This window comes from Camponotus vicinus, unplaced genomic scaffold (genome assembly GCF_025532165.1).
Source record: "Camponotus vicinus isolate PSW18456_S1 unplaced genomic scaffold, iyCamVici1.0 SCAF_4, whole genome shotgun sequence".
In the NCBI taxonomy this organism is placed as follows: domain Eukaryota; kingdom Metazoa; phylum Arthropoda; class Insecta; order Hymenoptera; family Formicidae; genus Camponotus; species Camponotus vicinus.
The window spans coordinates 8,861,522-8,888,421 of NW_028141976.1; the positions used below are offsets into that span (position 1 = coordinate 8,861,522).

Consider the following 26,900-nt stretch of genomic DNA (forward strand, 5'->3'; position numbering starts at 1 on the left):
AATTCCTTCCCCATATCAGTCTGTAAGTTTTTCGGACATCTTTTGCTATCTCGAATTATCTCGGCGATAGCGTCAGCTGTCTCGCTTCCACCTTTACTCTTGAGTGGTATGGCCCACGCGTGCTTGCTCAACGCATCTATGACTGTGAGTATGTAGTGGTAACCTCTGTTGAAACGAGAGTACGGACGCATCTCGACAATGTCAGCTTGCCACAGGTCATCGTATCCCCGCACTATGACGTGTCTTCGGGGAAAATTTTTTCTCGCCGGCGCGTGCAATTCGTTCACCAACTGCCGTTTCTCTAAACTATGTTGTTTCTTCACTTCCTCGGTTATTCCCGATCGCCGATCCATCGTTGTTTCGATTCGTCGATCAAACGATGTGTGCCTCGAGTATCACCGTGCGTTTTATCATTCGTTGCTAGACGTTCCTGGCCCGTTCGATAGCCGTTCAAAGCTGTTCGATAGCCGTTCATAGCCGTTCGTAGCTGTTCGATAGCCGTTCGATAGCCGTTCGATAGCTGTTCATAGCTGTTCGATAGCCATTCATAGCTGTTCGATAGCCGTTCCCAACCCGTTCGATAAACCTTTGTAGATGCTCATAGCTGTTCGATAACCGTTTTAGCTGTTCGATAGCCGTTCCCAACCCGTTCGATAAACCTTTGTAGATGTTTAATAATTGTACAATAGCCGTTCCTAAATCGTTCACTACAGCCGCTCATTACAGGTTGATAGCCGTTTCTGAATTAGTGTTAATCGCACGCCGAAGCTCGTTTATCGCAGTCTGCAAAGCTCGCACATCCTTCTCGAACGCAGTCAGCTTCTCGTCTGATTCTTTCTGCTGACTGCGTTCGAGAAGGATGTGCGAGCTTTGCAGACTGCGATAAACGAGCTTCGGCGTGCGATTAACACTAATTCAGAAACGGCTATCAACCTGTAATGAGCGGCTGTAGTGAACGATTTAGGAACGGCTATTGTACAATTATTAAACATCTACAAAGGTTTATCGAACGGGTTGGGAACGGCTATCGAACAGCTAAAACGGTTATCGAACAGCTATGAGCATCTACAAAGGTTTATCGAACGGGTTGGGAACGGCTATCGAACAGCTATGAATGGCTATCGAACAGCTATGAACAGCTATCGAACGGCTATCGAACGGCTATCGAACAGCTACGAACGGCTATGAACGGCTATCGAACAGCTTTGAACGGCTATCGAACGGGCCAGGAACGTCTAGCAACGAATGATAAAACGCACGGTGATACTCGAGGCACACATCGTTTGATCGACGAATCGAAACAACGATGGATCGGCGATCGGGAATAACCGAGGAAGTGAAGAAACAACATAGTTTAGAGAAACGGCAGTTGGTGAACGAATTGCACGCGCCGGCGAGAAAAAATTTTCCCCGAAGACACGTCATAGTGCGGGGATACGATGACCTGTGGCAAGCTGACATTGTCGAGATGCGTCCGTACTCTCGTTTCAACAGAGGTTACCACTACATACTCACAGTCATAGATGCGTTGAGCAAGCACGCGTGGGCCATACCACTCAAGAGTAAAGGTGGAAGCGAGACAGCTGACGCTATCGCCGAGATAATTCGAGATAGCAAAAGATGTCCGAAAAACTTACAGACTGATATGGGGAAGGAATTTTATAACGCTGACGTGCAACGGCTCATGCGGAAACATGACATCAATCACTATTCTACATATTCGGTATTGAAGGCATCGATCGTTGAGCGATTCAATCGCACGCTGAAAAACGACATGTGGAAGATGTTTACGCTGAACGGATCTTACAAGTGGATCAGCGCGTTGCCGCGACTCGTATCGGATTACAACGCGCGCAAGCATCGAACTATCGGTATGCGACCCGTCGACGTTACTCCCGCGATCGCTGAAAGACTCTTGGCTACTGTGTACAACCATGTAAATATCGCGGGTCCGGCGAAATTCAAAGTAGGTAACTCGGTACGCGTTAGCAAGTACAAGACAGTTTTCGAGAAAGGTTACACGCCAAATTGGACAACCGAAGTGTTTAAAATTGCAAAAGTACAACATACTAATCCCGTAAGCTATCTACTGGAGGATTATCGCAAAAAATCTATTGCTGGAGCGTTCTACGAGTACGAGTTGCATTGCGCGAATTATCCGGACGTGTATCTCGTGGAGAAAATACTGCGTAGGAGGGATAACGAGGTTTACGTGAAATGGTTGGGATTTGACAATTCGCACAATTCTTGGATACATAAGGACAATGTGATTTAATTCATACAAATTGTATTTATTTTTAAATTTAAGAAAAAATATGTACAACATATAAAAAATATACATGAAATATATAAAAATACAAAAATCTTTATTAATACATCCTTTCCAATAATCGTATATAATACAATATATGAAATACATATACATATGAGATACATATACAAAAATAATATCTGACATTATATCACATACTATATTACATTACATTATATATATTATATTATAAGGGTATCCTATAATGTCCCCATGGTAATGTGTCGGTCGAATCAGGTACGATATACCGCTTGTCATCGTACGGATTCAGAGCAATTTTCGTCTCGCGGACGGTATACACTTTGTGCAATTTCGATCTTATGCAAGATTGCTGTCGTATCATTTCTATTTCGTCATTCAGACACCGCGTGTAATCGTCGAATGTTATCGTTCTCGCAACAACGTTACTTTTGACACCTTTAACCTTCTTCGTATCCTTTTTCCCGTCCACTCTCATCGCATACATTTTTGCTCTAAGCCCGACGAATTCGGTCATTATCGCGCCGTTATTTTCATCTTTCATTAAACCCGGTACTTTTTTATTCACGAGCGGTATACCGTACGCGTTATCAATTGGATAATCGCTCGTATCGAAACTAGCGATATCATGTTTCATATTTTCATAGACATCTTCGCACTCAATGTGGTATATAAGACTGTCTGTGTCGGTGTACATTACCCGGCATTTATCACGATATAGCGGTGACATGTACTCATGATGAAATTCGTACAAGCACGTTTTAGAAATGTCGAGTATGCACATGCCGACATAGATTGGTTTATAAAATTTCACTTCAAGTTTGCGTAATTCTATGGCAACCAAATTTTCCGAAAAGACGCTTCTACTATGAAAATTTGGTTTCGCTATCATTGCTTCTGCTCCGTATCGTCCGTCCCACTTTGTTAATAATTTTACATCGACACGATTACGCACATTTTCCATCGTCTTACCAAATACCGCGTTATTCATCAGTTTATATAAATTTTTTTCAAAATCATTTTTCGCGAGTGTTCTAAACTGTGTATTTAATTCGATATAACTGCGAAGCCACGGAGATTGTGTAAATTGTAATATGCGATGTATTTTTGTAACGCGAAGGTCGTGTCGCGTACATTGCTGTAGGTTACGGTAGTGTATCACGTAACGCTTCTTATCGTATAGCGTTGCGAGGAGTTTGTCTTGCCGCTTGCCGGGCGGCTTGTCGCGTGTCGGGCAAAACGGTAGGTCAATGTGCGTATCGTGAAGATGTTGCGGATACTCGAGATCGACTTCGAGGATATAACCCGTAGGCGAATCTAACGCGATCGATGCTACGTCAAAATTCGACACGTCGTCGACCCATCGAAAATCGGCATAGGGCAACGGTTGACACATTGCCCATCCGTACAAATTATTTATATCGAAATACATCAAGTACGACGATGGTTTCGATGGATCGTACGATTGTTGCATGTACTTGTTATTAGCGCGCGCGTATCTGTTGGAACACTGACTCAGACCACCGCGTATACCGCGTTCGATAAACATGACCATGTCGATGTCGGTAAGCAATTCGAATGTAATCTTTGTATGCTTTAACATGGCATCCCACGTGTATCCGGGAAGAGTATAATAATACGCGGGGTCGAGTCCGTAACTTTTGATGCAACTATCGCGAAAGTTTTCAAAAATATCGGCTAATAACAAGACGTCGATTTTCAGGTACAAATCGCTATACTCGTCTAGCGTTCGAATGGAGAATCGCGTCCAGATGTTCTCGGCGTGCGCGTAATCGCTCTCGGATATAGTTTCACCGGTCAAAGAACTGTAAAACGATTCGCGCGGTGGTAAACACGTATCTTGCAACCTATCTACAGAGTCGACGTATTCGTACGGAAAGACGCCTTTCCGTGTTAATAAACTGAAATTTTCTGCAGATAAATTTTGAAATTCTGATTTTAAAATTTTGAATTTGTCTTTGTCTAGATAAGATGCCAATTTGTCGAGACTTGCCGTAAGAAATTTGTACGAATCGATAAAACTTAATTTTATATAATTTTTCCAATTGTCTTGTGCAACTTTAACAGTTTTTGTAAACGATATATATTTTTCCTTGGTTATTGGAAGTAATTCGATTTTCCCTTCGAACGCTGTGGCTATATCCTCGATAATGAAATGCGCGTCGTAACCTGATAAATTGTGGAAGACTATCGGAATATATAATGATTCTTTGTAATTTAGATTGCAATTTGAGTGCGCGGGACCCCTATATCGTCCGGTCAAATGACAATGATCGCGTACGCGTGTATCGTCTTCTTGCGTAAACGGTTTTTCGCAAATATGGCAATGCGTTGCGCTGTGAAATTTTTCCCACTCGTCCGATGTTAAATTTACCATGGAGACATTTGTAGTCATTAAAATATTCTTTACACGTAACGCTAAATTTTTAAGTTCTTCGGCGAACCACGCGATACAATCAATACTGCGGCGAGAATGGTATGCGGATAACGAGTCGTCGAACGAACAATGCATATAATACGCTATACTAAATACCTTATGATGCTGATAATTTTTTTCTTCGTTAGTCTTTGTCAACGCACATTCCAAATCGGCATAGATCACAAATGGAAGCCGCTCTTTCCTCGTGTAGTTGTTGAACTCGAGCCACTTGTCCTTATCGCTCGGCAATCGGATAGCGCAGTCGTTTATTTTTCCGCAGTCTACCGTATGTGACTGCAACTTGTCCTCCGATCCGAAATAGTGCAAGCATCTGTAAAAGAATATTTAAATTAAAGATTTATGCAATGCATTATATTTTATAATTACATAAACTATTTAAATTATACGTACCGATCACAGATATATATCTTGTGATCCTTTTTACTCAACTGTGAACTGACAAGTCGCGATATTTTGATCCATGCGAAATGTCCGACGCTGTTACCGTCTTCCACATACAACAGATTGACGTGTTTATTTCGTTTTTGCTCCGAAAGACGTACCGGGACAATGCTGTTCTCCTTCTTGATGCTGTACACGTTGATGGAGATATTGTTTATATGTTCAAACTTTTTTAGTTGGTTCAACGTCATCGGAAACTCAATATTTTGTACATTTAACACCGTCGTATAGTGGGGATATGAAGATTCCCGATTTGTGTCTCTTTCAGCGGGGTATAGAGCGGCCACCACTGCCCACGCGAAACACGCATTGTCTCTGGATTGTACATTAATTACAGCTCTCTTCATCATAATTTCTCGCGGCAATTTAATATAACATCCCGCGCGCATAGGATTATACTTATTTATATTTACAGTCAAATTCAATATTCGCGACAATGCCCACCCGCTATCGCGTTCCTGAAATTCTTCCAGCGATGCTAGAGTGGGTTCGATAACGCGACGCTCGTACCACTCGTGTAAATCGGATGTGTGAAAGAGTTCACAGTTTCTCGTATTGGTACTTTTATTTGCACGCTTATCACCCGACACAAATTCACCGTTGAATATAGTGTTCAATTTTACACTGTTGTATCTTCTTATAACGTCTTGCACTTGCTCGAGCACGATGTCTTTGGCGTCCTCGAGAAATTGACGAGGTTCGATATGGTTTGCGTTAATCACAGCACCGGTTAGAATACGGTTATCGAACGCGGTATCAATCTCGCGCCACACAAGTTCATTTTGATGCGCGCTACATCCGGCACCCGCGTTATTGTCGCCACTGTAATTACCACCACTGGGTATAAACTGTCTCTGCAATCGAGTCTTTGCACCTTCGAGTCGCGCGATTCGAGCAATCAGCGATTGTCGATTCCCGATCGATAATCGTGGTCGTTTGATCCGACTTTGCTCTTCCAGCGACTCGATGTACTCGTTGCATCGTTGTAGCCATGCAAAATATTCGCCCAAGGTGGCAATTTGGCTGGATTGCTCCACCAGGTCGCGTTCAGTCTGTTCGATGTTTTCCATTTTATATATAATCACACAATATATATATATATATATATATATATATATATATATATATATATATTATCACACAACACTGACAGAACACTACTTTCTGACAGAACACTATACTTTTTGACTATACCTTTGCTATACCGTCGTGTCGATGCGCTTTCAAATCACGTACTATGATCTGATGCGCTTCGATCCTTCTTATATTCAGCCAACAAACTTTCAGAGATTGTTGAAGGCACAAAAGAAAAAAATTTTTGTAACTGAACCTAGGGTTGAAAATGTGTTGTTATCTCGCTATGATTCACAGATTGCTCGAAAACGTCGGACCCCGAAATATCTCAAAAATGTGTTGTTATCTACGTATTTCCATCCGCCCAATCCTTCAAAGAATACTTCTATTTATATTGTGTATGTTAAAAAAATATAATGAAGAGGACTCTGCTGCACTAGAGTATCATTTCTTTCGTTGCTCTTCTGTGTTTCGGTGGTCTGCTGCACTAGAGTATCATTTCTTTCGTTGCTCTTCTGTGTTTCGTTAGTCTTGTGCAATGGCTGAAGAAAACGTAATTATCATCGACGACGATACGGATGATGATTACGATTATTGGATGGATCCAGTTGTGGCGGAGCGGATGGAGATAGAGAGAGAGGAGAGAGAGAGGAGAGAGATGGAAGATGATGGATCTGATATAGAACCCTTGGCGAAGGACAGTGATTATGATAGTGACAATAGTGTCGATATTCTTGATGAACGGTTACAAAAGAAACAGCGAGATTTAAGCATATCTGAAATAATGACATACAATCAAGCAACAAAGATATGTTGCATTTCATATTACTACATGGAAAATGGATTAAAATTTTGTATCGAATGCTTTCTAGAAGCACCGGATCAGTATGAAGAAACTAGTGCTGTTCGAGAACATAGAACCATAGCTTATGTTCATTTGGAAAATATGTCATGCAAAGAGTGCAGAAGATCTTTGAATCAAATATTGGCCTGCAACATGTGCCCTATTTGCACAAATTAAAATAGATGATGGATAACATTGTAAGTATCTTAATTTATTATATATCAAAAGTATTTTAAAATAAATTATTAAAATAATTTAAACTAATGAAATGCGTATGTTTTCTTCTGTTTTCAGAAACGGCTTCCCCAACATAGCCCGACGGTCTATTTTATATATTATTATTATTATTTTTTTATATTGTATACTTTTTATTAAACACACACATTTAAATAAATTATATATATATTTTTAATTGTAACAAAATCATGACGTAATTTCTTCGCACGCATTTCCATCCACCCAATCCTTCAAAGAATACTTCTATTTATATTGTTTGTTAACTGGTAATATTGTATAATATCTCAAAAATGTGTTGTTATCTCGCTATGATTCACAGATTGCTCGAAAACGTCGGACCCCGAAATATCTCAAAATATAAGTTTATGACTAATATTGTATACTTGCGATAATACAGAGAGAGAAAGAGAGATAAAAGGGATAAAGAGATAGATAGAGGGATAGAGGGATGGAGAGGGAGAGAGAGGGATAGAAATATAAAGGGATAAAGAGAGAGCGAGAGAGAGGGAGGAATAGAGAGAGACCCAAAATCTTCTTCATAGGAATACCGCCATTTTTGTTTATACGTGCGTCCCCCGCCCCGCAGCCCCCGCGCCATCGAAATTCCCTCCGTCCCGCGTGACGTCATCCCCCCTCCATCCTGCGTGACGTCATTCCCCCGCGCCGCTGAGATCCCCTCGCCCCTCATCCCCCTGAGATCCCTGCGTTAGAACCGGCCTAGTACTAACTACTCATTTGTAGATTTTGAACTTTGTAAACTAACGAAATAATCAATTTAGTGTCGCGTGATAATCGTTATGTTGAAGATTGAATGCAAATTGCGTGAAAGATGAAAAAGGTTTAATTTTAATACATATATACGAAGCGTACTTTTATATAAACTTTTACCATCATAAAGTTTATATAACCGTAAAGTTTAAAGCCGCTTTATAAAAGCTTCAAACTATTAGACTGTATCCCGTGATACCGACCAGTCCTTACGTTCAAGTCAACATTAAAGAAGAACGCTCTCTGTAAGATTTCTAAATTTTTTCCTCGTCTCTTTTGACAGGTGAAGAAAATGCAGGACAGAGTGCAAAAAACAAAAGAGGAGGTGCAAAAGGCGAAGGAGAAGTACGAGGCGGCGCTTCAAGAAATCAATCAATACAATCCAAAATACATGGAAGACATGACGCAAGTATTTGAGAAGTATCAGGAAATGGAGGCGCAGCGACTACAGTTCTTCAAAGACGTCCTCTTCGGCATTCGCGAATGTCTGAATATATCGCAGGATCCAATGATCCCTTTTTCATTATTGTGCAACTATATATATGATCCATCATGTATGATAATTGTAAATTTAAAAATTACACAAATGTATTTTGCCTTAAATTATATATTCAAATATATTATATCAATTATATATTATTGTATAAATATGATACGATTGCGTCTATCATAATCAATATTGATTGCGGGCTCTCAGTATTACCATTAAATTCAGCTTACAATAATTTAAATTAATAATAAAACTGAAAATAATAAAATTAAAAATAATAAAATTAAAATCCTCATTTCTCAATGTTCTATTAGATTTAATGAATATGAAAAACTTGCCAGGACACCCTGCTCGTGGTTGAAGATCTATTATTAGAAAAGCATATAGCTGTAGCGTGGACTGAATATTACTCTATAGCTCTTCCCTTTATTTTACAATAATTTTACCATTACTCGAATCGTTATGTGCGTCTCGCCACATATTTTTTTATTTCCGGCACAACATAGAATACCATAATGTTTGCCGTCATTTTCCTTGAAACATTTAACATAAAATATAAAGATATCGATATTTTTAGGAAATAAAGAGTTTCATTGAGGAAAAAGTAAATTTTGTCTGCATTAAAAGTGTGTAATAAGTAAAATATCGATAACTTTTTATAATGGACAATAATAAAAATGATATCCTATTCGTGATAAAATGAAGAATAAGATCATACTTAAAGGAAGGCGAACGGGCATATTTAATCAAAGTTTTTAACTCTCTCACAACTTATCGCTGTGTCATCAAATTGCATCGTATAACATTAAATAAAAATTATGCTTTTGTACAATCGCGTTTCCGAAAAAAATTTGCTTACAATAATGTTTTGTCCTTTGAATTTTCTTGAGGCTTCTAACTCGTAATCTTATATTTATCTTACTAAATACTTATTTAGGACATTCTCCTAAAAAGGAGTAATATCTTATAAATTTATAGAAAATTTATCTAATCGTTGTACATAACGCGAATTCATCAATCGTCATTTTATAATGATCACGGGTTACAGGCATTGCCGATCTTATCAATATTTTCCAGTTTAATTAACTTATATATAATTTCAGTTTAACTAACTTATATATAAAAAACCTTACGCTCCAAAAAGATACGTTTCATTATTGCAATTTTCCGGAATGCATGCATGTGATTGTTTTGGGACATTGCTATTATGCAGGACTACACAGAGGAGTTCCGCGAGATCACGAAGGGCTCGAAGTCGAAGGAGGCGCTTCCGGCAGGCTCCATCACACTCATCAATTAACGCCCGGTCGGCGAGGATCTGCATGTAAAGTTTTGTTTACACGTTACACACGTGACACGCGCCGCCCGTGTAATCTCATTTTATAATTGTTAAACATATTCAAAGTCCGTCCGGCCTACGATCTATCTCGATCGGCCACGTTGAGACGATCGAGAGGTCGTCGGCGCCGATTAAAAGCAAGCACGCGACAGCTTTTAAACGCGGATGTCCCAGCTGGTTGCGAGGTCATCCAAGATGGGTTTCCTTTCTCAGCTTCTAGCTCTTAGCCGGCTTAACCGAATTAACCGTAAATCCGCTCAGCGCTTGCACTCGCACGTAATCGCACGGATCTCTGCCTAAAGGTGAACATGGAATAGCCTCCTCCCCTGGATGGCAGATATAGGAGGAACGAATTTACAAACTATTGAGGTAACACACATTGCGACAAAGGCAGGAAATACAAGTCACGAAATATTGCAAAATTATATATCGTTCAAAAGAGATTATACATACTTTTGAAATATTTTTTATTTATTCATGATATTTGTATCATAAGATAAGAGAAAAGATAAATCTGCCTAATCTAAGCAAATTTATTCTTATTTGAGTGATACATTTTATAAAATTAAAAGAATTATCATCATTATAACAAAAATAATCAATGAAAACATTGTATTTTAATCGTTTATGATTAGACTTAGATTAGACTTAGATTCTACAAAATTCTGTAATCCTCAAAAGTTTGTAAATTGTCTCCTTTCAAGATGCTTATTATCCTGTTTATGGTATACGGTATGGATAATTATAATATTATTAAAATATGAATATAAGTCACATCGAGCTTAACAACAGTCATATATGCCTGCAACCGATTGTTGAAAATCACATGCGGCACATCTGCATGTTTCACATGCTTAGAAATATTATATTATTATGAAAGTGTCGTATTATATACATATGGAATTAAACAATGGAAATATAATATGCAATTAAGTTTGCGAATAAAAGAGGTTTTTTTATAAACCAAACTTTATCAGGACTGTCGTACTTTCTTTCAGCTATAAACTTTTCAAATATTCGTAAATTATACTCTAATAGTATTTTAATTTATAATCGAAGCAATGTAATATATAATCAAATGGGCATTTAATGGAAATTAGATTACAAAACTTATATAGACATTTAATTTAAATTTATATATAAACATGAAACATATACGAAAGAAAGAAGTAAATTCCAAAGAAAATGCGATGGTTATTGTATACATTAATTTTTTGCTTGATATAGCATAAAGTTCTGTATATATTTATCGGAAAGCTACGAATTATATCGTTCAAGAATATCTCATTTAAAATGTCTCATTAAATTTTCATCAAAAAATAACGCAATAATAATACATCTGTGACTAAAAATTATTGTAACATTTCTTTAACTACTCATAATTCATATAATCTGTCTATATAGAGTCCTGTCCTTATCGTGTTAGAATTCATCTCAAAAAATTGCAATCTCGAGCCTTGTTGCGCTTTGTAAATATGCGCTTTTTAAAATTGTAAAAATGAATTGTAATGAAAATACAGATGTACGATGAGAGATAGTCTATCTTCTCTATAAAAATATTTTCTTGAATTGTCGAGTGAGCAGTGCTCACTATGCAAAGACATAGGACATCGAATCGGTCAATTTTTCCTTGTATTCGTTATATCTTGACATATGTAATAAGATTATTGAGATTATTGAGAAGATAGACCAGGTGAAATAATGAAAAGGCTTTAACAAAATCGCACATGCATCGTTGGCATGCTAATTAAACATTCGCAGTGAGCGATTCTCGAATCATATGAAACATTTGGTTACACGCATGGCATTTTCAACGAGATAAATTCGTGCATCGCGGTTACACACTATGCGAATTTCATTGAAACGTATCTAATATATTTCCACATATTTCAAATCAGGAATTTCCACCGGTCAACAACAAATCAAAATCAAAGTCCATCAGCCGTGTAGTATGAGCGGACAGCAATCACGGAGATAGCAAAACCGACACAATAAGTTCGAGCAAGCAGTCTTCGGAAAAGAACAACGAGAGCGATAACGTCAATAGACTATTACATAAGTTTGTTGCAAAAGCGACTCTTATAAAGCTCTTTATCTAGTTAACTAGTAAGAACCGCGTGTGAAATGTATGATGATTGCAGTAACGGTACTAACGCCAAGCAAGAGTCAAACCCATTCGAAGAGGAGGAATGGGACGAGGAAGGTGGTGAACCATTGGTCGACAATGGAAAACCAGGGGTTCCCGTGCGAGGGTTGTACGACTACGAAGGAGCCGAGGCGGACGAACTTAGTTTTAAGCAAGGTACCTACATAGGATTTTGTTTTTCGCAAAATTTTAGAGTCAATCAATTTGATTTGTATGCATAATTAATTTGATATGACATAATTTTCTGTATCTATAGCGAAAAATAGGAATACAATTGACTCATTTTGTTTCTTACGATTAATATAATTTAAAATGCAACCAATATAGTTATTTGATATTTTATATATATATATATATATATATATATATAAATCTATAATATAATTATTTAATATAAATAATGTAAAAATATATAAATTAATATATATAATTAATTTTTTCTCAAAACTTTTCTCAGGAGATGTATTCGAGAAGCTGGAAGACGAAGATGAACAAGGGTGGTGTAAAGGAAGAAAGATGCCATATTATGCTTATATATAAAAATGTCATTTTATTCATTATAATTATTTCATTAATGTCATTAATATCATCAATAAATGATAAATGATATGAAATCTAAAAACGGTTTAAATATTTGTTCACACAATACATTTGAAAAATTATTTTTACAAACTCAATAATCATCAGATCATGTCATATAATACGTAATGTTACTTTAATTCCTTGTCGATGTTTGATAAGTGGTGTCAATTAAAAGAAAAGGATATATTACATAAAACAATCGATATAATTATAAATTTGTGTTACATTAATGCAGGCCCGTGGTTAGTTTGCACTTTTCTGTCGATTTTGTCTACTGCTATCCCCGCTCCTTTTGTTTCATAGTTTCTCTAGACTTCTCGCCGAAACGAAAGATGCTCGAGTTAAAAAATGATTATAGTTAAAAATCATTCATATATTGTTTCTAAAGTTATTACACTTATAATTATAATATTGATTATTATAATATATAGTAAGATGCTCGAGTTCATGAATGATTATAATTGTAAATCGTTCTGCACACATTACCCTTGCACTTTTTATTCTTTCTAAAGTTATTATAATTACTATTATAATTATAATTGTTATAAGTATTATAAAATTAGAATACTAAAACGCATATTAATTGTATGTATAGATACGATTAAAATTCGTGTTTCATTTCAGTGTTACTTTTGACCTTATAACATAATAATAACAATCATAACAATAATAACTTTACAAACAATGTATGGAGCAATAAAACTATCTGATTTATAATTAATATCGTTCTAAACATCTGAACATCTTATGTTCCGCGTACAAACTAGATGCTATGAAACAAAAGAAGCAGGAACTGTAATAAGTAAAATCGACCAAAAGTGCTAACCGCAGGCCTGTATTAATGTAATACAAATTTATAATTGTGTCGATTGTTTTACGAAATATATCTTTTTTTTGCATTAAAGTTATAATGAAAATTAATAATCATTATAAACGCATTATCTCTTACTTATTTTTTCAAGTAACGTTTTACAAAAAACGTTTTCGTCAAATTTATGAAAGTAAAAAGTGTATCGAAATCGTGTATGTAAATCAAAATTAAAATTAAAAGTTCCAAAAACTAATACATATATTAATTATAATTAATATATTATTAATTAATATTCTCGAATATTTGATCTAATATTTCCGAATTCTTTTTCATTAATTTATCCATCGTTATCGAATTTTGGTTTGTTTTGTGCATTAATTTTAAAATTTGTTCATAATTTTTTTCGATTGATTCTTTTAATTCTAAGTTGGATTTTTTTCTTTTATTTAAAGGTTTTTTTGTTTGAGTGATTTTTTTGCGTTTTCTTGAGCTGGTATTATAAATATCAGATGATGACGGCACGTTAGACGGCTGTTGACTGCTGGTACTACGAATATCAGGATTAGGAGGAAGATCAGAAGAATATTCAGGGATATCAAATGGTACTTCCACATCCACTGATTTTGAATCAAGATCATTAGACTGTTGACTGTCTTTGCTGGTACTAGGAATCACATTATCAAGATTATTATAAATATCAGATGATGACGGCACATCTACTGGTGAGCCGCCGTGTAGAACATTATCCATTAGATCCACGTTAGACGGCTGTTGACTGCTGGTACTACGATTTATATCAGAAGAATATTCAGGGATATCAAATGGTACTTCCACATCCACTGATTTTGAATCAAGATCATTAGACTGTTGACTGTCTTTGCTGGTACTAGGAATCACATTATCAAGATCAGAAGATGGTTCGTCATTGCTAATTAAGTCATTACTGAGAACATCGTTTTTAGAGGGAGGCTGTAATCTGTAAAAAATATAAAATTTGGATTAATCAGTAAACTCTAATTATATGCACAACATACACCCTCTGTCCAACAAGAAACCGAACTTTTGATAGAAAATGAAACAGACTAATTTATAATTGTTCAAATAATTTATTTTAATCAATATACTCTCCATTAGCTTCGATGCATCGTCTGGCACGGTCAATTAAGTTGTTAAATGATTGTTTTATATCAGTTTTTGAGATGCTGTTGAGAGCCGAGGTCACTGCCGCTTGAACGTCTTTAATGCTGCTGTGTCGCCTTCCTTTCATCGCCAAATGAAGTCCGGGGAAGAGAAAATAGTCGCATGGTCCTAAATCAGGCGGTATTCGCACCATGCAACTATTTTCTCTCCCCCCGACTTCATTTGGCGATGAAAAAAAGGCGACACAGCAGCATTAAAGACGTTCAAGCGGCAGTGACCTCGACTTTCAACAGCATCTCAAAAACTATATAAAACAATCATTTAACAACTTAATTGACTGTGCCAGACGATGCATCAAAGCTAATGGAGAGTATATTGATTGAAATAAATTATTAGAACAATTATAAATTGGTCTGTTTCATTTTCTATCAAAAGTTCGGTTTCTTTTTGGACAGAGAGTATATTCACAATTTATATTTAAAAACCTATTTGTAAGAATTATATAAATTATTCGAAAAAAATAAATTAATAATATTCAATTTTCGCTGTTTCACTTACTGCTTTGGAATTATATCCCAAGGAACGCGAAGTTTCTCATTGTAATGTTTTTCGATCAAATGTTTTATAAAGATGACCGCATTCTTAGCTCCAATGTAATTCTTACACATGTAACAATTATCCACTTGGACGATATAGTCCGCTGGGTTGATCTTACATGTATACTCTGTAACAGTTTCAATCCACTGAATTAAGCTATTAAACTCCTTTTTTGTAATTTTATGTTCTGCTTTCAAATGTCTTGTCATCTCTTTTGATGCTTCTAGTATCGTTTTCTTTTTGGACTGCGGATTATCAGCGATAGAAATTATGCGTTCACAACATGTACACATTACGTCTGGATTTAATATATCCTCTGTCTTTGTCACTTTATAAGATGAATCCAACTGTAATTTTGAATCCATTGTCTGCTTTCTGATCTCTTCGAAAAATTTTTTATGCTTCTTATCGTCTTTTTGCATATGACATTGCAAAACGTCGTATATATTTATGACAGGCATAATATCACGTTCACAAAAACTACATTTTGCTTGACGAATACCTTCTGCCACAAAAAAATTCCAAACCCATGAATTATTTTCTACCATGATGTCCGTTGTGTATCACAGATCGTGAGCTACTGAGTACAGAATAAAAATTATGTCAAGCAAGAGTGTACCAAGAATATAGAAGGTGTGTAGAAAAAAGTAGGAAAGGTCGCGGTAAGATGTGTGATTGTATGATGTAAATATTAACTGTTTAACGTGTTTGCCTGATTTGTGTTCGTTTAAAAATATTATTTCATGATAGTGAAGGAATTCTTAGAAAAGCCGTTAAAAATTGTAACCATTAAATGTTCTTAAAATCTATGTAATATGTCTTTAAAATTTATCTTTAAATTGATATATCTGTTACTGAATATGTGAAGCTGTTATTAAATTTTTAACTTGAATTTTTTGATAATCTGCATTCAAATTACAATTAAAACAATAAGAATATAGTAAGCAGGTATTAAATTTTTTTACGATTCGATATTATATTTTTAATTTAATAATAAATTCTCAATTTAACAATTTATCTTTAATCATTTCTTTATTATTAATATGTAAAAATTTTTATTTTATTAGAATTTTTAATTAAAATATTCGTAACAACTCAAATATTTAACTTTAATTATTATTCGGATTAAAAAATTTTTGCCCGACTTATTTGTTAATTCCTATATCTTTTTGGTTTTAGAAATTATTGGGAGGAGGGGGGTTATATTCGATTTATAAATAAATGACAAATTTTTGAATTATTGTATCTAAATAAAACATTAGCTGAACGAGTTTGATTTCAATACTTATAACACATGCCAAATACAAGTGCAATATATAAATATCCTTTTCAGGGGTAATCCTTTTCAGGGAGGAACGCTTTGAAATATTCATAATCATTTCTTTTTTACTCCAGGGATAGCACGCTGTAATTTCGCGTTCATCCCTCGCAGGCACCTTCACCCTTCTGCCTAAAAAATACAATAACAATGCGATTATTTTCAGTCGAGATTCATTCTCTGAATAATTCGGGTTACGCTATAATTACATACCATTTTGTATTATTATTTATGGGCTATATTTTTTTATCATGTTAAATAACATAATTGTCGAAGATAAATGGATGCGATAATTTCTAATAACGACAGATTTCTGATATATTATCCTTTTTCCACTACAAGCTTTTCCATCTCGATGGTCGCAATCAAATTAATTTAGTCGTGTCATAAATCGTTTCGCGTTAATTTGCCCACATTATCAAAACGACATCGGCGTCGGCTGTTTGACTTGTTTAAAAAGCATCTCCTTGGTGCGAAACTTGTTCATTGTCCTGTTCAAGCGAAGTCATATTTTCCGCGGTCCATTACAACCGCGGAATACGGTGGTCGTTAGACGTCATTTCACGTCAAGTCTTTGATAATTTCGATATATATATATATATATATATATATATATATATATAATATATAAAATAACTATAAATAAATATATAATATATATATGTATTAGATTATATATATATATATATATAAACATATGTTTTATAAAAAACAATTATACAATAATTGACATAGATTAGGAATATTATTCTTAACTTATTACCTTGAGCTTAACAATTGTGTCGTGCCAAAAAACTGTGAAAAATGTTTATCGTGTTCTACTCATTATTGAATAGAACTTTTATGATGCACGACTTGCAGTAATAAACCTAATTTGTTGTAATGATTCGCGTATGATATTGACAAGACTCTGCCTTCGGTCAAAGCTTTTGCTGATTTTTTAGATTCGAACAAATAGGGATTTAAAAATTTAACGTCTTCCAGATATTCAACTGCAACTTGATAAAACACAGAGAGCTTCTTTTGTATCTCAGTCAAAGTAGGTAGATTTGATAATTCTCGCTCGACCTTTCGTAACTCGCTGTTATAAATCGCTGTTTTACTGTTTCTAAATTGTTGTATTACATAGGATAAATCTCTGTACACCTGATAACAGATAAAACAATCTTAAATAATCTTAAATAAAAAAGTGTAACATTGAAAGATAATAAGCGATTTTTGGCGTCCTTCTGGTATAACAACCAATGTGTACCAGAGTGTCTTATACATCGATAAAACATACGTACGTATATATGTTTTATCAATGTGTAAGACATTCTGGTACACATTGGTTGTTATACCAAAAGCACGCCAAAGATCGTCTAATAACAAAAAAAGAATACAGCGATCGCTATAAAACTAGGAAAAGAAAACCAAAGGACCAAGTTCTACCAAATGAAATTACTTAAAGCAACCGCATTACTTTTTTAGTAGCATTACTCGATCGGATGCTTCCCTTGTTACGAAGTCGTACGATGACCATCAGCCAACTCACACTCCCATCCAAGACCGGCTATATTCCATGGGTTTCGAAGAGAAACGCCGATGTGTTCCTCCATTCCCGTTCTTTCTCGTAGGTTCCATCAGGACCTCTTGTCCTCCCTCTTTCCGTCGCGCAGCTCCGTTCGAACACGGTCACATGTATATGCAAATTTATTCTGCCGTTGTTATGCAAAACTACAGAAGAAGATTTATTAGTAGAAATATTCATAGGATCTTGAATGGACATAATAAAAGGATTACCGTGCTTTCGATGAATTGTATATCAAGTGGAAAATTTACTGAAGTTACACAAGGTAATTTCACAATTAATTTCACTATAAATAGAAATATTTATGTTTAAACATATAACTCCATCTTTGATTGATGTGTTTGTTCCTGAATTGTTATCATTATTTCCAAATTATTCATGATTTATATTTTACTTTCTAGTACAAAATAACACATTTTCTATACGGCACTGGTGAAGAAGCTACATTGAAAGCTCTACAAGCTTTTAATGTCTTGGAGAAAAATTTGATGTCGCTGAATGATATGCCTCTGACGATTAACGGTATTCAAGGCACAATTAATATTGATTTGCAGTTGCTTTAAAAGGAAGAGTCGCGTTGCAAATGAGTAGTAATGCATTGCTGATAACGGAGCTGGTTCTCAAGAATATGTTAACAGTTTTACAACCAGCAGAAATAGTAGCGCTGCTATCAGCACTGATCTTTCAACAACGCACAGATTCAGAACCTACACTCACACCGAATCTCGCTAATGTATGTGTCATCAATTGTCTTTTTTTTAAATAATTAATGAAGTTTAAAGAAAATTACATATCGAATAATTAAGAGCATCGGAAAGCTAAAACAATGTTCTTTTTTTTTCCAGGGTTGTGAGATAATGAACAAGGTGCATGCGGAATTGGAACATTTAGAGCAGCAATATCAATTGTCGACTATACCGTCATTAAATTTCGGTTTGGTGGAACTTGTCTACGAATGGGCACAAGCTAAATCGTTCACGGAGATCATGAAAATGACGAACGTTCAAGAGGGAATTATCGTTCGATACATACAGCAACTCGGCGAAACCTTGAGAGATGTTAAAAATGCGGCTGTGACTATAAGTGATCCGATTTTGAAAGAAAAAATGGAAGAAGCCTCGACTGCAATCAAACGCGAAGTATAAAATAGTTTAACTTTTTGAAATAGAAAAATGCATTTCTTTTATAAAAATAATGAACTGAATATACGCACATTGTTGAAAACGTAATCTATTTGTAAAAAATATCTTGTCCACAAGCATATACAATACTTCAAAATATTTATAATTTTTTGATAATAATTGTATAATAAAATGTAACTTTATAATTATAATTAAACGACATATTATATTTTGTATATGTTTGCAAATGTTCAAATGCTAGCAGTAAATAACTCGTAGTAATTCTATAGTTTTTTAAGATATACTTAATTTTTTCAAACAAATTATGTTAATTTATAATGCTTATTTGTACAAATATTATTTTATTTCTGTCAACGACATTACAATGCACGTTGATCTGGATTGTTAAGATTTCCCTATGTGTATGATATTCCCTTGATCTTTATTCAATAATTATTTGCAACAGCTCTTTTTAATTAATAAAATTAATATTGTCATGCTATACATATCATTTATTTTCCCAATATCGATTTGTCTATTCAGATATCTTTAAGACATCTATAGATATCTGAAAGATATAGATATAGATAGTACCAGTACATAGCAACTAATTCGATATCATTTATTTAACAAATGATTATCGAATTAGTTGTTATGTATCGGTTGTTTTGTTATATATCGGTTGTTTTGTCGTTATAATATGCGTTATTCTGCATTCAACAGCAATAGCGATCGGATCAGAATATTATTACAGTGATACAGTGCTTGCCGAGAGGATTATCATTACGATATACAGCAGAGGATCATCTGATACAGAGAATTCTTCCAGGCGTTCAAAGATTTAAGGATTCTTCCAGGAGTTCGAAGATTTAAGGATTCTTCCAGAAAATCTTTTGAGAAAAGCAGCAAAAGCCTTCCAGAAAATCTTCTGAGATAGCAGATTCGTGCAGAGAATCAACGATATATACGTAACTATGAAACCATTTAAATGTTCCATCTCGAGAAAATGTTTTCACAAATTATCCATTAAACAACGGAAAAGAATTATGTCTGAAATTAAAAATAATTTACATTACAAAGAATCATTACAAAATTGTGAAAGACAACAATTTACTGTTAAGGATATTCCATGTACCTCGAGTTCTTTAGATGCGGAATTAAATTCAGTCAATCTTGAAAATATTTATAGTAATACACTTTCTACAAACGTGGAGGATAATAGTCTTTCTAATGATAGTGATTCATCATCTTCTCTTACAAGTAATACATCCTCAGTTGAGTCATCATTTCAAGAAAGATTGGCATCTTGTTTCATAAAAAATAATTTAAATCATGTCCAATGTAACAGTATTCTGTCACTTCTTCGCACACATCCTTGTTTTGAAAACTTACCGAAAGATGCAAGAACACTTCTAAATACTCCTCGAGATAAAATTGCTATCTTCAAAGTAGAACCAGGTGAATACGTTCATTTTGGAATAGAAACAAAAATTTCTCAATTTCTTTCACATTTTCCAACTGTATCCCTTCCTGATCAATTAGAAATAGATTTCAATACTGATGGTTGCTATGTAGATAGATCAGGAAGCATTCATATTTGGCCAATACAATGTAGAATTGCGAATATTAAACTCGCAAAGCCAATAATAGTAGGAATATATCGTGGTACTGTAAAACCATATGATCCAAATTTATTTTTTGAAAAGTTTATTGCTGATATTAAGAAAATATTAGTAAATGGAGGTATAATTTTCAATAATATTAAATTACCATTACGTTTAAGGTGTTTCATAGCTGATGCACCAGCTCGTGCTTTCATCTTGAATCATCGAAGTCATATTTCTAGCCAACCATGTTCAAAATGTAAAGTTTCTGGTGTACGATGTAAAGGAAGATATGTTTATTGTGGTAGTAAGCATTCTCTTCGCAGCGATAAAGAATATTTTCAATGTATAGATGAAGATCATCATAAAGATGGCCAAAGTCCACTGTCTATGTTACCGATGGGAATGGTATCACAAGTTCCCTTTGAATATATGCATCTTGTGTGCCTAGGAGTCATGAAAAAATTGTTATCTGCATGGGTACATGGAAAATATTCACGCTTATCGAAATTATCAGCAAAATCCATCTGCACTATATCTAGACGATTAAACATACTTACAGCATATTGTCCATCTGATTTTGTAAGACGTCCTAGATCACTCGATGCATATACAAAATATAAAGCAACAGAATTTCGGCAATTTCTTCTATATGTAGGTCCAGTTGTAACATACGGTATTCTTGATGAACAAGTATATACACATTTTTTATTTCTGCATGCAGCAATAAGAATTTTAGCCTCGACATCACCATCAGATATGTATTTAAATTTTGCAAACCTTGCGCTGCAAAAGTTTGTTAACAGATGTGAAAATCTTTATGGTTCAATATTTAATTCTTATAATGTGCATGGTCTTCTTCATCTTACCGATGACGTGCGACGATTAGGTCCTCTCGATTCATTTTCTGCTTTCCCCTATGAGAATAATATGATGATTTTTAGAAAATATTGTAGAAAACCTGGTCTTTTTCTTCAACAAATTGCAAATAGGATGGCAGAAATAGAAGCACGTACAATAAATCAGTCTATAATAATTATTGATTCCTCAATTCATGTGTCTATACAGCATCATGCTGGCCCTCTTCCGTGTAATTTTGCTAATTTCTCTCAATATCGTAAAATTACGTTTAATGGCATATTGCTTAGTTTAGATAACCGTGATAATTGCTGTATGTTACATGATGGAAGTATTTGCATTGTGTTGAATATTCTTATGTCTAATAGCTCATATTATTTAATAATGAAAAAATTTTTAAACATTTGTGATTTTTATGATATTGGTATCTCTTCTTCAAAGTGCCACGTTTTTAAATGTTCTACGTTAAATGATAATATTTTTTCAGTACGTATAAATGAAATCCATACAAAATGTTATAAAATGCCATTTTGGGATTGCAGTGATAATGAAAATTATTCAGAGCCTTCTCAATATATAGTAGCTACTATCATACATAATGATAGAATTTAAAATTTATATTTTCATATAAAAAATATTAATGCAATTATTACTGTAAAATAATATAACTTAAACAAAAATTAAACAAATGCGTTTTTTACTTTTTATCATTTTTTTTTAAGTATTTTTTCAATTTGAAATTGAAGATGTTTTTATATTTACGTTTTAAGTTAAATTAATTAGTTTTTCATGTAGAAAAAAGTGGATTTTTCATTATAGTTTGCAATAAAATTTTATAAAATACAATTTTAATATAATTTTATGAAAAATTTATGAAAAATTATATGTAATAAATCGCGAAAAAAATTACCCGATCTAGCAAGTAAATAAAGAATAATAAAAAAGCAAAAGATAAAAGTTTTTATACATATATAAAAATTATATTATTTCTTTTTTATGTTTACTATAGAAGAGTTCTATACTGCTTATATTTTCTTCTAACAAAATTTTATTATTTGTTGTTGCCACTAACATTCTTATTCTTTTTCTTTTTGTTTCTGGATTGTCATCTTACTTGGACATTGACGAGATAAAATTAGTTCAACACTAGTCATTGAGCGCTCAATGACCGGTCATTCCTGATTTTTAAACTCAGACTAGATCTAAGAGAATACATCAATTACGTGAACAGCTGTTTATTGAGCGCTCACAAAACTAATATATTCTACCATTAAATATATTCTACAAGATGTGTGTATGTATAATATATATATTTAGATTTATATATGTTTAATATATAATTTATTAATTTTATTACTAATTGTTTACATTATTACAATTTTTAAAAAATGAATATAATCTTATTTCTATATACATTTTAGTTTTCTCGTTATTTCGTATTTAATTTGTTTATAAAATAATAAGATAAAAAATAAACATGAAATAATTCATGTTATATTTTAGTATGCATATAAAATTTTATAAAATATTTACATATTGTTATAGAAAAATGGCTACATCACCAAAAAAGGATCGCCCAAAAAGATCGATAACAAAACCATTAAGATACCAAACTACTTCTTCTGATGAAGCTGAACATGGATCTATGACTAATGAAAGGCAACAAAAAGGAATTGAAGAGGACGTCAGAGAATTAAGAGAAATTTTTCATAATTCTTCTTATAATAATCTTTATAATACTTCACAGACACACCATAATTTTCCATATGAATTACATCAGCATACACAATATGAACCAGCACAAATACATAATCAATACACACAATTACAACCAATTACTTCTACACAATCATACTCACATGCTACAACTTCATTTACACAACACATACCTACATACACCACACCATCATCAAATCAATATATTTTAAATAATGCAAATAGAAAGTTTCAGGTTCAGTCCTCAGATATAGATGAACGCAGTACACAAAACATGATAGAACATAACATGGAGAATCGGTGAGTACATATACATATAATTACGATTGTTACAATAATTATTAAACAATAATATTAAAAAAATTTTTAATTTATTTATTTAGAAATATATTGTTATTAATAAATAAATATATTTCCAAGTAAATAAATCTAATAATATAAAAAAATATATATTTTTATATTTACAAATGCAAATTAAATGTTACAGCCAAATGAGGGAACAATTCAACCGCATAGAGACAGAACTAAAGTAAGCCTCACATCCCTATAAGACACAATATTCCTAGAATATTGTATAAATATTATTAAAAATTAATAATATTTATACAATATTCTAGGAATATTGTGTGCTTATAGGGATGTATCATGTTTTAATATTATATTAATTTCATATATACAATACAACTTTGCAGGAAAATGTACAACATTATGGAACGCATTTTAAAATGCGTGCAAACGAAACAAGATCGACGACGAGCAGTACAAAAACCGATGTGCTTACCTATCTCAACTGAACAAGAGATGCAAGCGTTTGAAGTAATTGACGAAAATATATACGAAGAAGTAGTAAGTTAATGAAAAAAATATTCATACTATAGTAATATTTTAGTAAATCTTAGAAGAAATTATACAATCTAATAAATAGAATAAATATAATAAATAGAATAATATACATAAATATATATATAAGTATGTATCTTGTATGTTTATATATATATATATATATATATAAGAAAATGTATATAAGAAAAATTGTCCTTATATATATATATATATATATATATATATATATATATATATATATATATATATATAAGGACAATTTTTCTCAAACAAGTTATTCATTTGTACTGGTTCATATTGTGCTTTTATAATGTATTTTAATGTAGGTTGATTATCTACAATACGTGGGAGGATTCTCAATTAAGGAAGCGGTCAATCTAGCTTTTAAAGAAGTTATAAAAGATAATGTTACAACCGCATTTACTTGGTTTGGCCGTGAACAAGGCCAAACTGTTCTACGGTCTTTGTATAACACGCGCATAGTACAAGCAATTTATGGTAAATAACTCTTTAAAATTATACACATTATTTTTTATCGTTAATACAATACAAGGATATCTACAGATGCCGTTTGCAATAATCGCAATTTTAATAAACCAACCCGGACTGAATTTCAAGCATATATGCGAGAAGCTTTACGGTCAGCGAAGCAGCGGCATCGCACAAGTATTCGCCCACTGCAGAATAAACAACAAAATGTGAGAACAGCACGCAATTACTGGAATGACAATCCAGAAAAAGAAAATGACGTAGAAATAGAATCTGATACTGGACACGACAACGAAGATGAATAATTTCTGTAAGTAAAATATTAATTTTCACACATTTATAAAGTGTAATAGATTGAAATTCTATACTATAAAATTCTTTCTTTTATTAAAAATTAATACTTGAATTATTTCCTTACAAAACGCAAATTCTCTCATAGAAATAATAATTTTTTTTACTATAATTATCATTTACTACAATAATCTTAATTCTTATTACATCTATTATTCTTTTCATTGTAATTTTTTTCTTTTAATAAATTTACTGATCGATTTTTATTACACGGACATTTAATAGAAATAATTTGAACTATTTCTCCAATAATTATTATAATCTTTATTGCTATCCCATTAAAAATTTTCTACTATATTACTAAAGAAAATCATTTAAATAAATTAACTATTAAATGTATATGTCATCAATGAGATATTGAAGATATGAATATTCAGACTATAAATATTGAATTTGAATCCTACATTATTCCTCCCAATGAATTAAAACTTAATGCATTTCGTCTTTTAAATACAGATAATCGCTATATTCTTTAATTTTCCTATTCGAATTCTAAAATACAAATTTTTTTATTACATAACAGAATATGTTTAATACCTTGCTTCTCCTCGTTGTCAGTTACAGATGCTGCTTGCGGAGGATGCAAAATCTTGATGTGAGCTGCAAGTTTGCCAGGGCCACTTGATGGTAGCGTGCTACCTTCAACGTCCTACAAAATAAATAAATATATTTTGACAACTTTTCAATAATCTATTTTGACCGCATAAAATGCAATATAGAAGATCATACAAAAAAAGATAAGTATAACAAAAATAATATATATATATATTTTTTTTCCAAAAGATATAATTTATATAATAAAATATGATTAATACCTTGCTTTTTCTCGTTGTCAGTTACAGATACTACTTTTAACTTCGAAAGTCGCAGAGTCTTGTATCCTGCTAGCGAGTTGCAAGCCCGCTTGAGTTGAGCCCGAAAGAGTTGAAACGTTGAGAGTAACGTGTTTGCTGTTAAGCCCGTGTACTACGTATTGTGGACGCGAATTGGATTGGCATTGCAAATTACGACTTGTAAAAATAGAGAGCCACTTATTCTATGGCTGCGTTCCGTTTCACACAGGGTGCATCCAGAAGCACAACCGCTCACTGAGCGGCTAAGTAGCACTCGAATGTGATTGGTGAATTCAAAGATAGAAACCAATCACATTCAATTGCTACTTAGGTCCATATTCTGAATCCTCTTTTATCGATAAAAGTGCCTCTAAAAGTGGCTTATAGCCAATCAGAAGGCTTATAAGCCACTTTTAGAGGCATTTTTATCGATGAAAGAGGATTCAGAATATGGACCTTAGCTGCTCAGTGAGCGGTTGTGCTTCTGGATGCACCCACATTATGCACAGAAAATCTATAATATATGTAACATATACTATAGATTTTCTGCGCATAATGCATGAAACGGAACGCAGCCTATGCAATTCAAATCCGAGGCTGCCTCATCTTGATTGGTTGAATTCCGATCCGCAATGCCAATCCAATCCGCGTCCGCAATACGTAGTGTGACACGGACTTTAGAATGCTAACTTCAGCGTTCGAAGATGCGGTTATTTTGGCTTAATTCCAATACTTTAATTCGTTATTATGATCGAAAGCATAAACTTTTGTATAACGCATAAGGAATGAACCAATTAGAATCCTTCATTTCTATCTCCAAAACGGAAATGAAGGACTCTGATTGATTGATTCCGCATTCATGCATTATGCAAAAGTTTGTGCTCCCGCCCTAATGTCTTTCCAGCTGCGTTCAGAAATCCTACTCGTGGGGTAGAGTAATATTTAATCTACCAATCGGAATCGAGAAATGTTTGCTC

General features: G+C 33.6%; 6 protein-coding genes and 1 pseudogene across 10 annotated transcripts in view; 4 read left to right on the top strand and 3 right to left on the bottom strand.

Annotated features, from left to right (window-relative positions):
- LOC145970596 (protein kinase C and casein kinase substrate in neurons protein 1-like) overlaps nt 1-12,781 on the top strand; it is a 200,698-nt pseudogene extending 187,917 nt beyond the window's left edge. The window contains exons 5-9 of the transcript XR_014438551.1: nt 8,399-8,785; nt 9,795-9,929; nt 11,843-12,003; nt 12,086-12,246; nt 12,548-12,781. The product of XR_014438551.1 is annotated as a protein kinase C and casein kinase substrate in neurons protein 1-like (transcript). The remainder of the gene's footprint in view (nt 1-8,398; nt 8,786-9,794; nt 9,930-11,842; nt 12,004-12,085; nt 12,247-12,547) is intronic.
- On the bottom strand, nt 5,132-6,262 carry LOC145969724 (uncharacterized). Its single transcript, XM_083095929.1, has one exon. The coding sequence runs from the start codon at nt 6,260-6,262 to the stop codon at nt 5,132-5,134; it is 1,131 nt and encodes a 376-aa protein (XP_082952055.1).
- LOC145970381 (uncharacterized) lies at nt 12,615-15,962 on the bottom strand. The gene is made up of 2 exons (XM_083097128.1): nt 15,182-15,962; nt 12,615-14,459 (listed from the first exon to the last, which is right to left on the bottom strand). The coding sequence occupies exons 1-2, from the start codon at nt 15,766-15,768 to the stop codon at nt 13,766-13,768; spliced, it is 1,281 nt and encodes a 426-aa protein (XP_082953254.1). The 5' UTR covers nt 15,769-15,962; the 3' UTR covers nt 12,615-13,765.
- Nucleotides 15,963-16,271: 309 nt separating this feature from the next.
- LOC145970427 (uncharacterized) lies at nt 16,272-26,284 on the bottom strand. Of its 3 annotated transcripts, none has more exons than XM_083097239.1 (11): nt 25,906-26,284; nt 25,628-25,739; nt 21,703-21,750; nt 21,394-21,619; nt 21,000-21,280; nt 20,622-20,897; nt 20,365-20,534; nt 18,001-20,279; nt 17,302-17,684; nt 16,752-17,029; nt 16,272-16,670 (listed from the first exon to the last, which is right to left on the bottom strand). In XM_083097239.1, exons 8-9 carry the CDS (start codon nt 18,058-18,060, stop codon nt 17,364-17,366), a joined length of 381 nt encoding a protein of 126 aa, XP_082953365.1. In that variant the 5' UTR covers nt 18,061-20,279; nt 20,365-20,534; nt 20,622-20,897; nt 21,000-21,280; nt 21,394-21,619; nt 21,703-21,750; nt 25,628-25,739; nt 25,906-26,284; the 3' UTR covers nt 16,272-16,670; nt 16,752-17,029; nt 17,302-17,363. The 3 variants fall into 3 exon arrangements, with proteins under 3 accessions (XP_082953365.1, XP_082953364.1, XP_082953363.1); XM_083097238.1 differs by having other exon boundaries at nt 16,752-17,110; XM_083097237.1 differs by having other exon boundaries at nt 16,752-17,174.
- Nucleotides 17,825-19,731, top strand: LOC145970363 (uncharacterized). Its single transcript, XM_083097091.1, has 3 exons — nt 17,825-18,373; nt 18,510-18,841; nt 18,954-19,731. Exons 2-3 carry the CDS (start codon nt 18,692-18,694, stop codon nt 19,251-19,253), a joined length of 450 nt encoding a protein of 149 aa, XP_082953217.1. The 5' UTR covers nt 17,825-18,373; nt 18,510-18,691; the 3' UTR covers nt 19,254-19,731.
- On the top strand, nt 20,072-25,069 carry LOC145970392 (uncharacterized). 2 transcript variants are annotated; one of them, XM_083097161.1, is made up of 6 exons: nt 20,072-20,197; nt 23,237-23,707; nt 23,895-23,936; nt 24,100-24,253; nt 24,577-24,748; nt 24,815-25,069. In XM_083097161.1, exons 2-6 carry the CDS (start codon nt 23,241-23,243, stop codon nt 25,042-25,044), a joined length of 1,065 nt encoding a protein of 354 aa, XP_082953287.1. In that variant the 5' UTR covers nt 20,072-20,197; nt 23,237-23,240; the 3' UTR covers nt 25,045-25,069. The 2 variants fall into 2 exon arrangements, with proteins under 2 accessions (XP_082953287.1, XP_082953288.1); XM_083097162.1 differs by lacking the exon at nt 20,072-20,197 and adding an exon at nt 22,838-22,985.
- Nucleotides 20,197-22,617, top strand: LOC145970362 (uncharacterized). The gene has a single exon (XM_083097090.1). It carries the CDS (start codon nt 20,204-20,206, stop codon nt 22,301-22,303), a length of 2,100 nt encoding a protein of 699 aa, XP_082953216.1. The 5' UTR covers nt 20,197-20,203; the 3' UTR covers nt 22,304-22,617.
- Nucleotides 26,285-26,900: the final 616 nt, after the last annotated feature.

What these genes read in the sequence shown, in the direction of transcription:
- LOC145969724 (XM_083095929.1), bottom strand. Translation starts at nt 6,262, where the DNA reads ATGGAAAACATCGAACAGACTGAACGCGACCTGGTGGAGCAATCCAGC.
- LOC145970381 (XM_083097128.1), bottom strand. Translation starts at nt 15,768, where the DNA reads ATGGTAGAAAATAATTCATGGGTTTGGAATTTTTTTGTGGCAGAAGGT. An exon ending in TGGGATATAATTCCAAAGCA is followed by an intron (nt 14,460 to 15,181) that starts GTAAGTGAAACA and finishes TATTTTTTACAG; the next exon opens with ATTACAGCCTCCCTCTAAAA.
- LOC145970427 (XM_083097239.1), bottom strand. Translation starts at nt 18,060, where the DNA reads ATGGTCATCGTACGACTTCGTAACAAGGGAAGCATCCGATCGAGTAAT. An exon ending in CGAGTAATGCTACTAAAAAA is followed by an intron (nt 17,685 to 18,000) that starts GTAATGCGGTTG and finishes ATCTGTTATCAG; the next exon opens with GTGTACAGAGATTTATCCTA.
- LOC145970363 (XM_083097091.1), top strand. Translation starts at nt 18,692, where the DNA reads ATGAGTAGTAATGCATTGCTGATAACGGAGCTGGTTCTCAAGAATATG. An exon ending in TCACACCGAATCTCGCTAAT is followed by an intron (nt 18,842 to 18,953) that starts GTATGTGTCATC and finishes TTTTTTTTCCAG; the next exon opens with GGTTGTGAGATAATGAACAA.
- LOC145970362 (XM_083097090.1), top strand. Translation starts at nt 20,204, where the DNA reads ATGAAACCATTTAAATGTTCCATCTCGAGAAAATGTTTTCACAAATTA.
- LOC145970392 (XM_083097161.1), top strand. Translation starts at nt 23,241, where the DNA reads ATGGCTACATCACCAAAAAAGGATCGCCCAAAAAGATCGATAACAAAA. An exon ending in CGCATAGAGACAGAACTAAA is followed by an intron (nt 23,937 to 24,099) that starts GTAAGCCTCACA and finishes ACAACTTTGCAG; the next exon opens with GAAAATGTACAACATTATGG. An exon ending in AAAATATATACGAAGAAGTA is followed by an intron (nt 24,254 to 24,576) that starts GTAAGTTAATGA and finishes ATTTTAATGTAG; the next exon opens with GTTGATTATCTACAATACGT.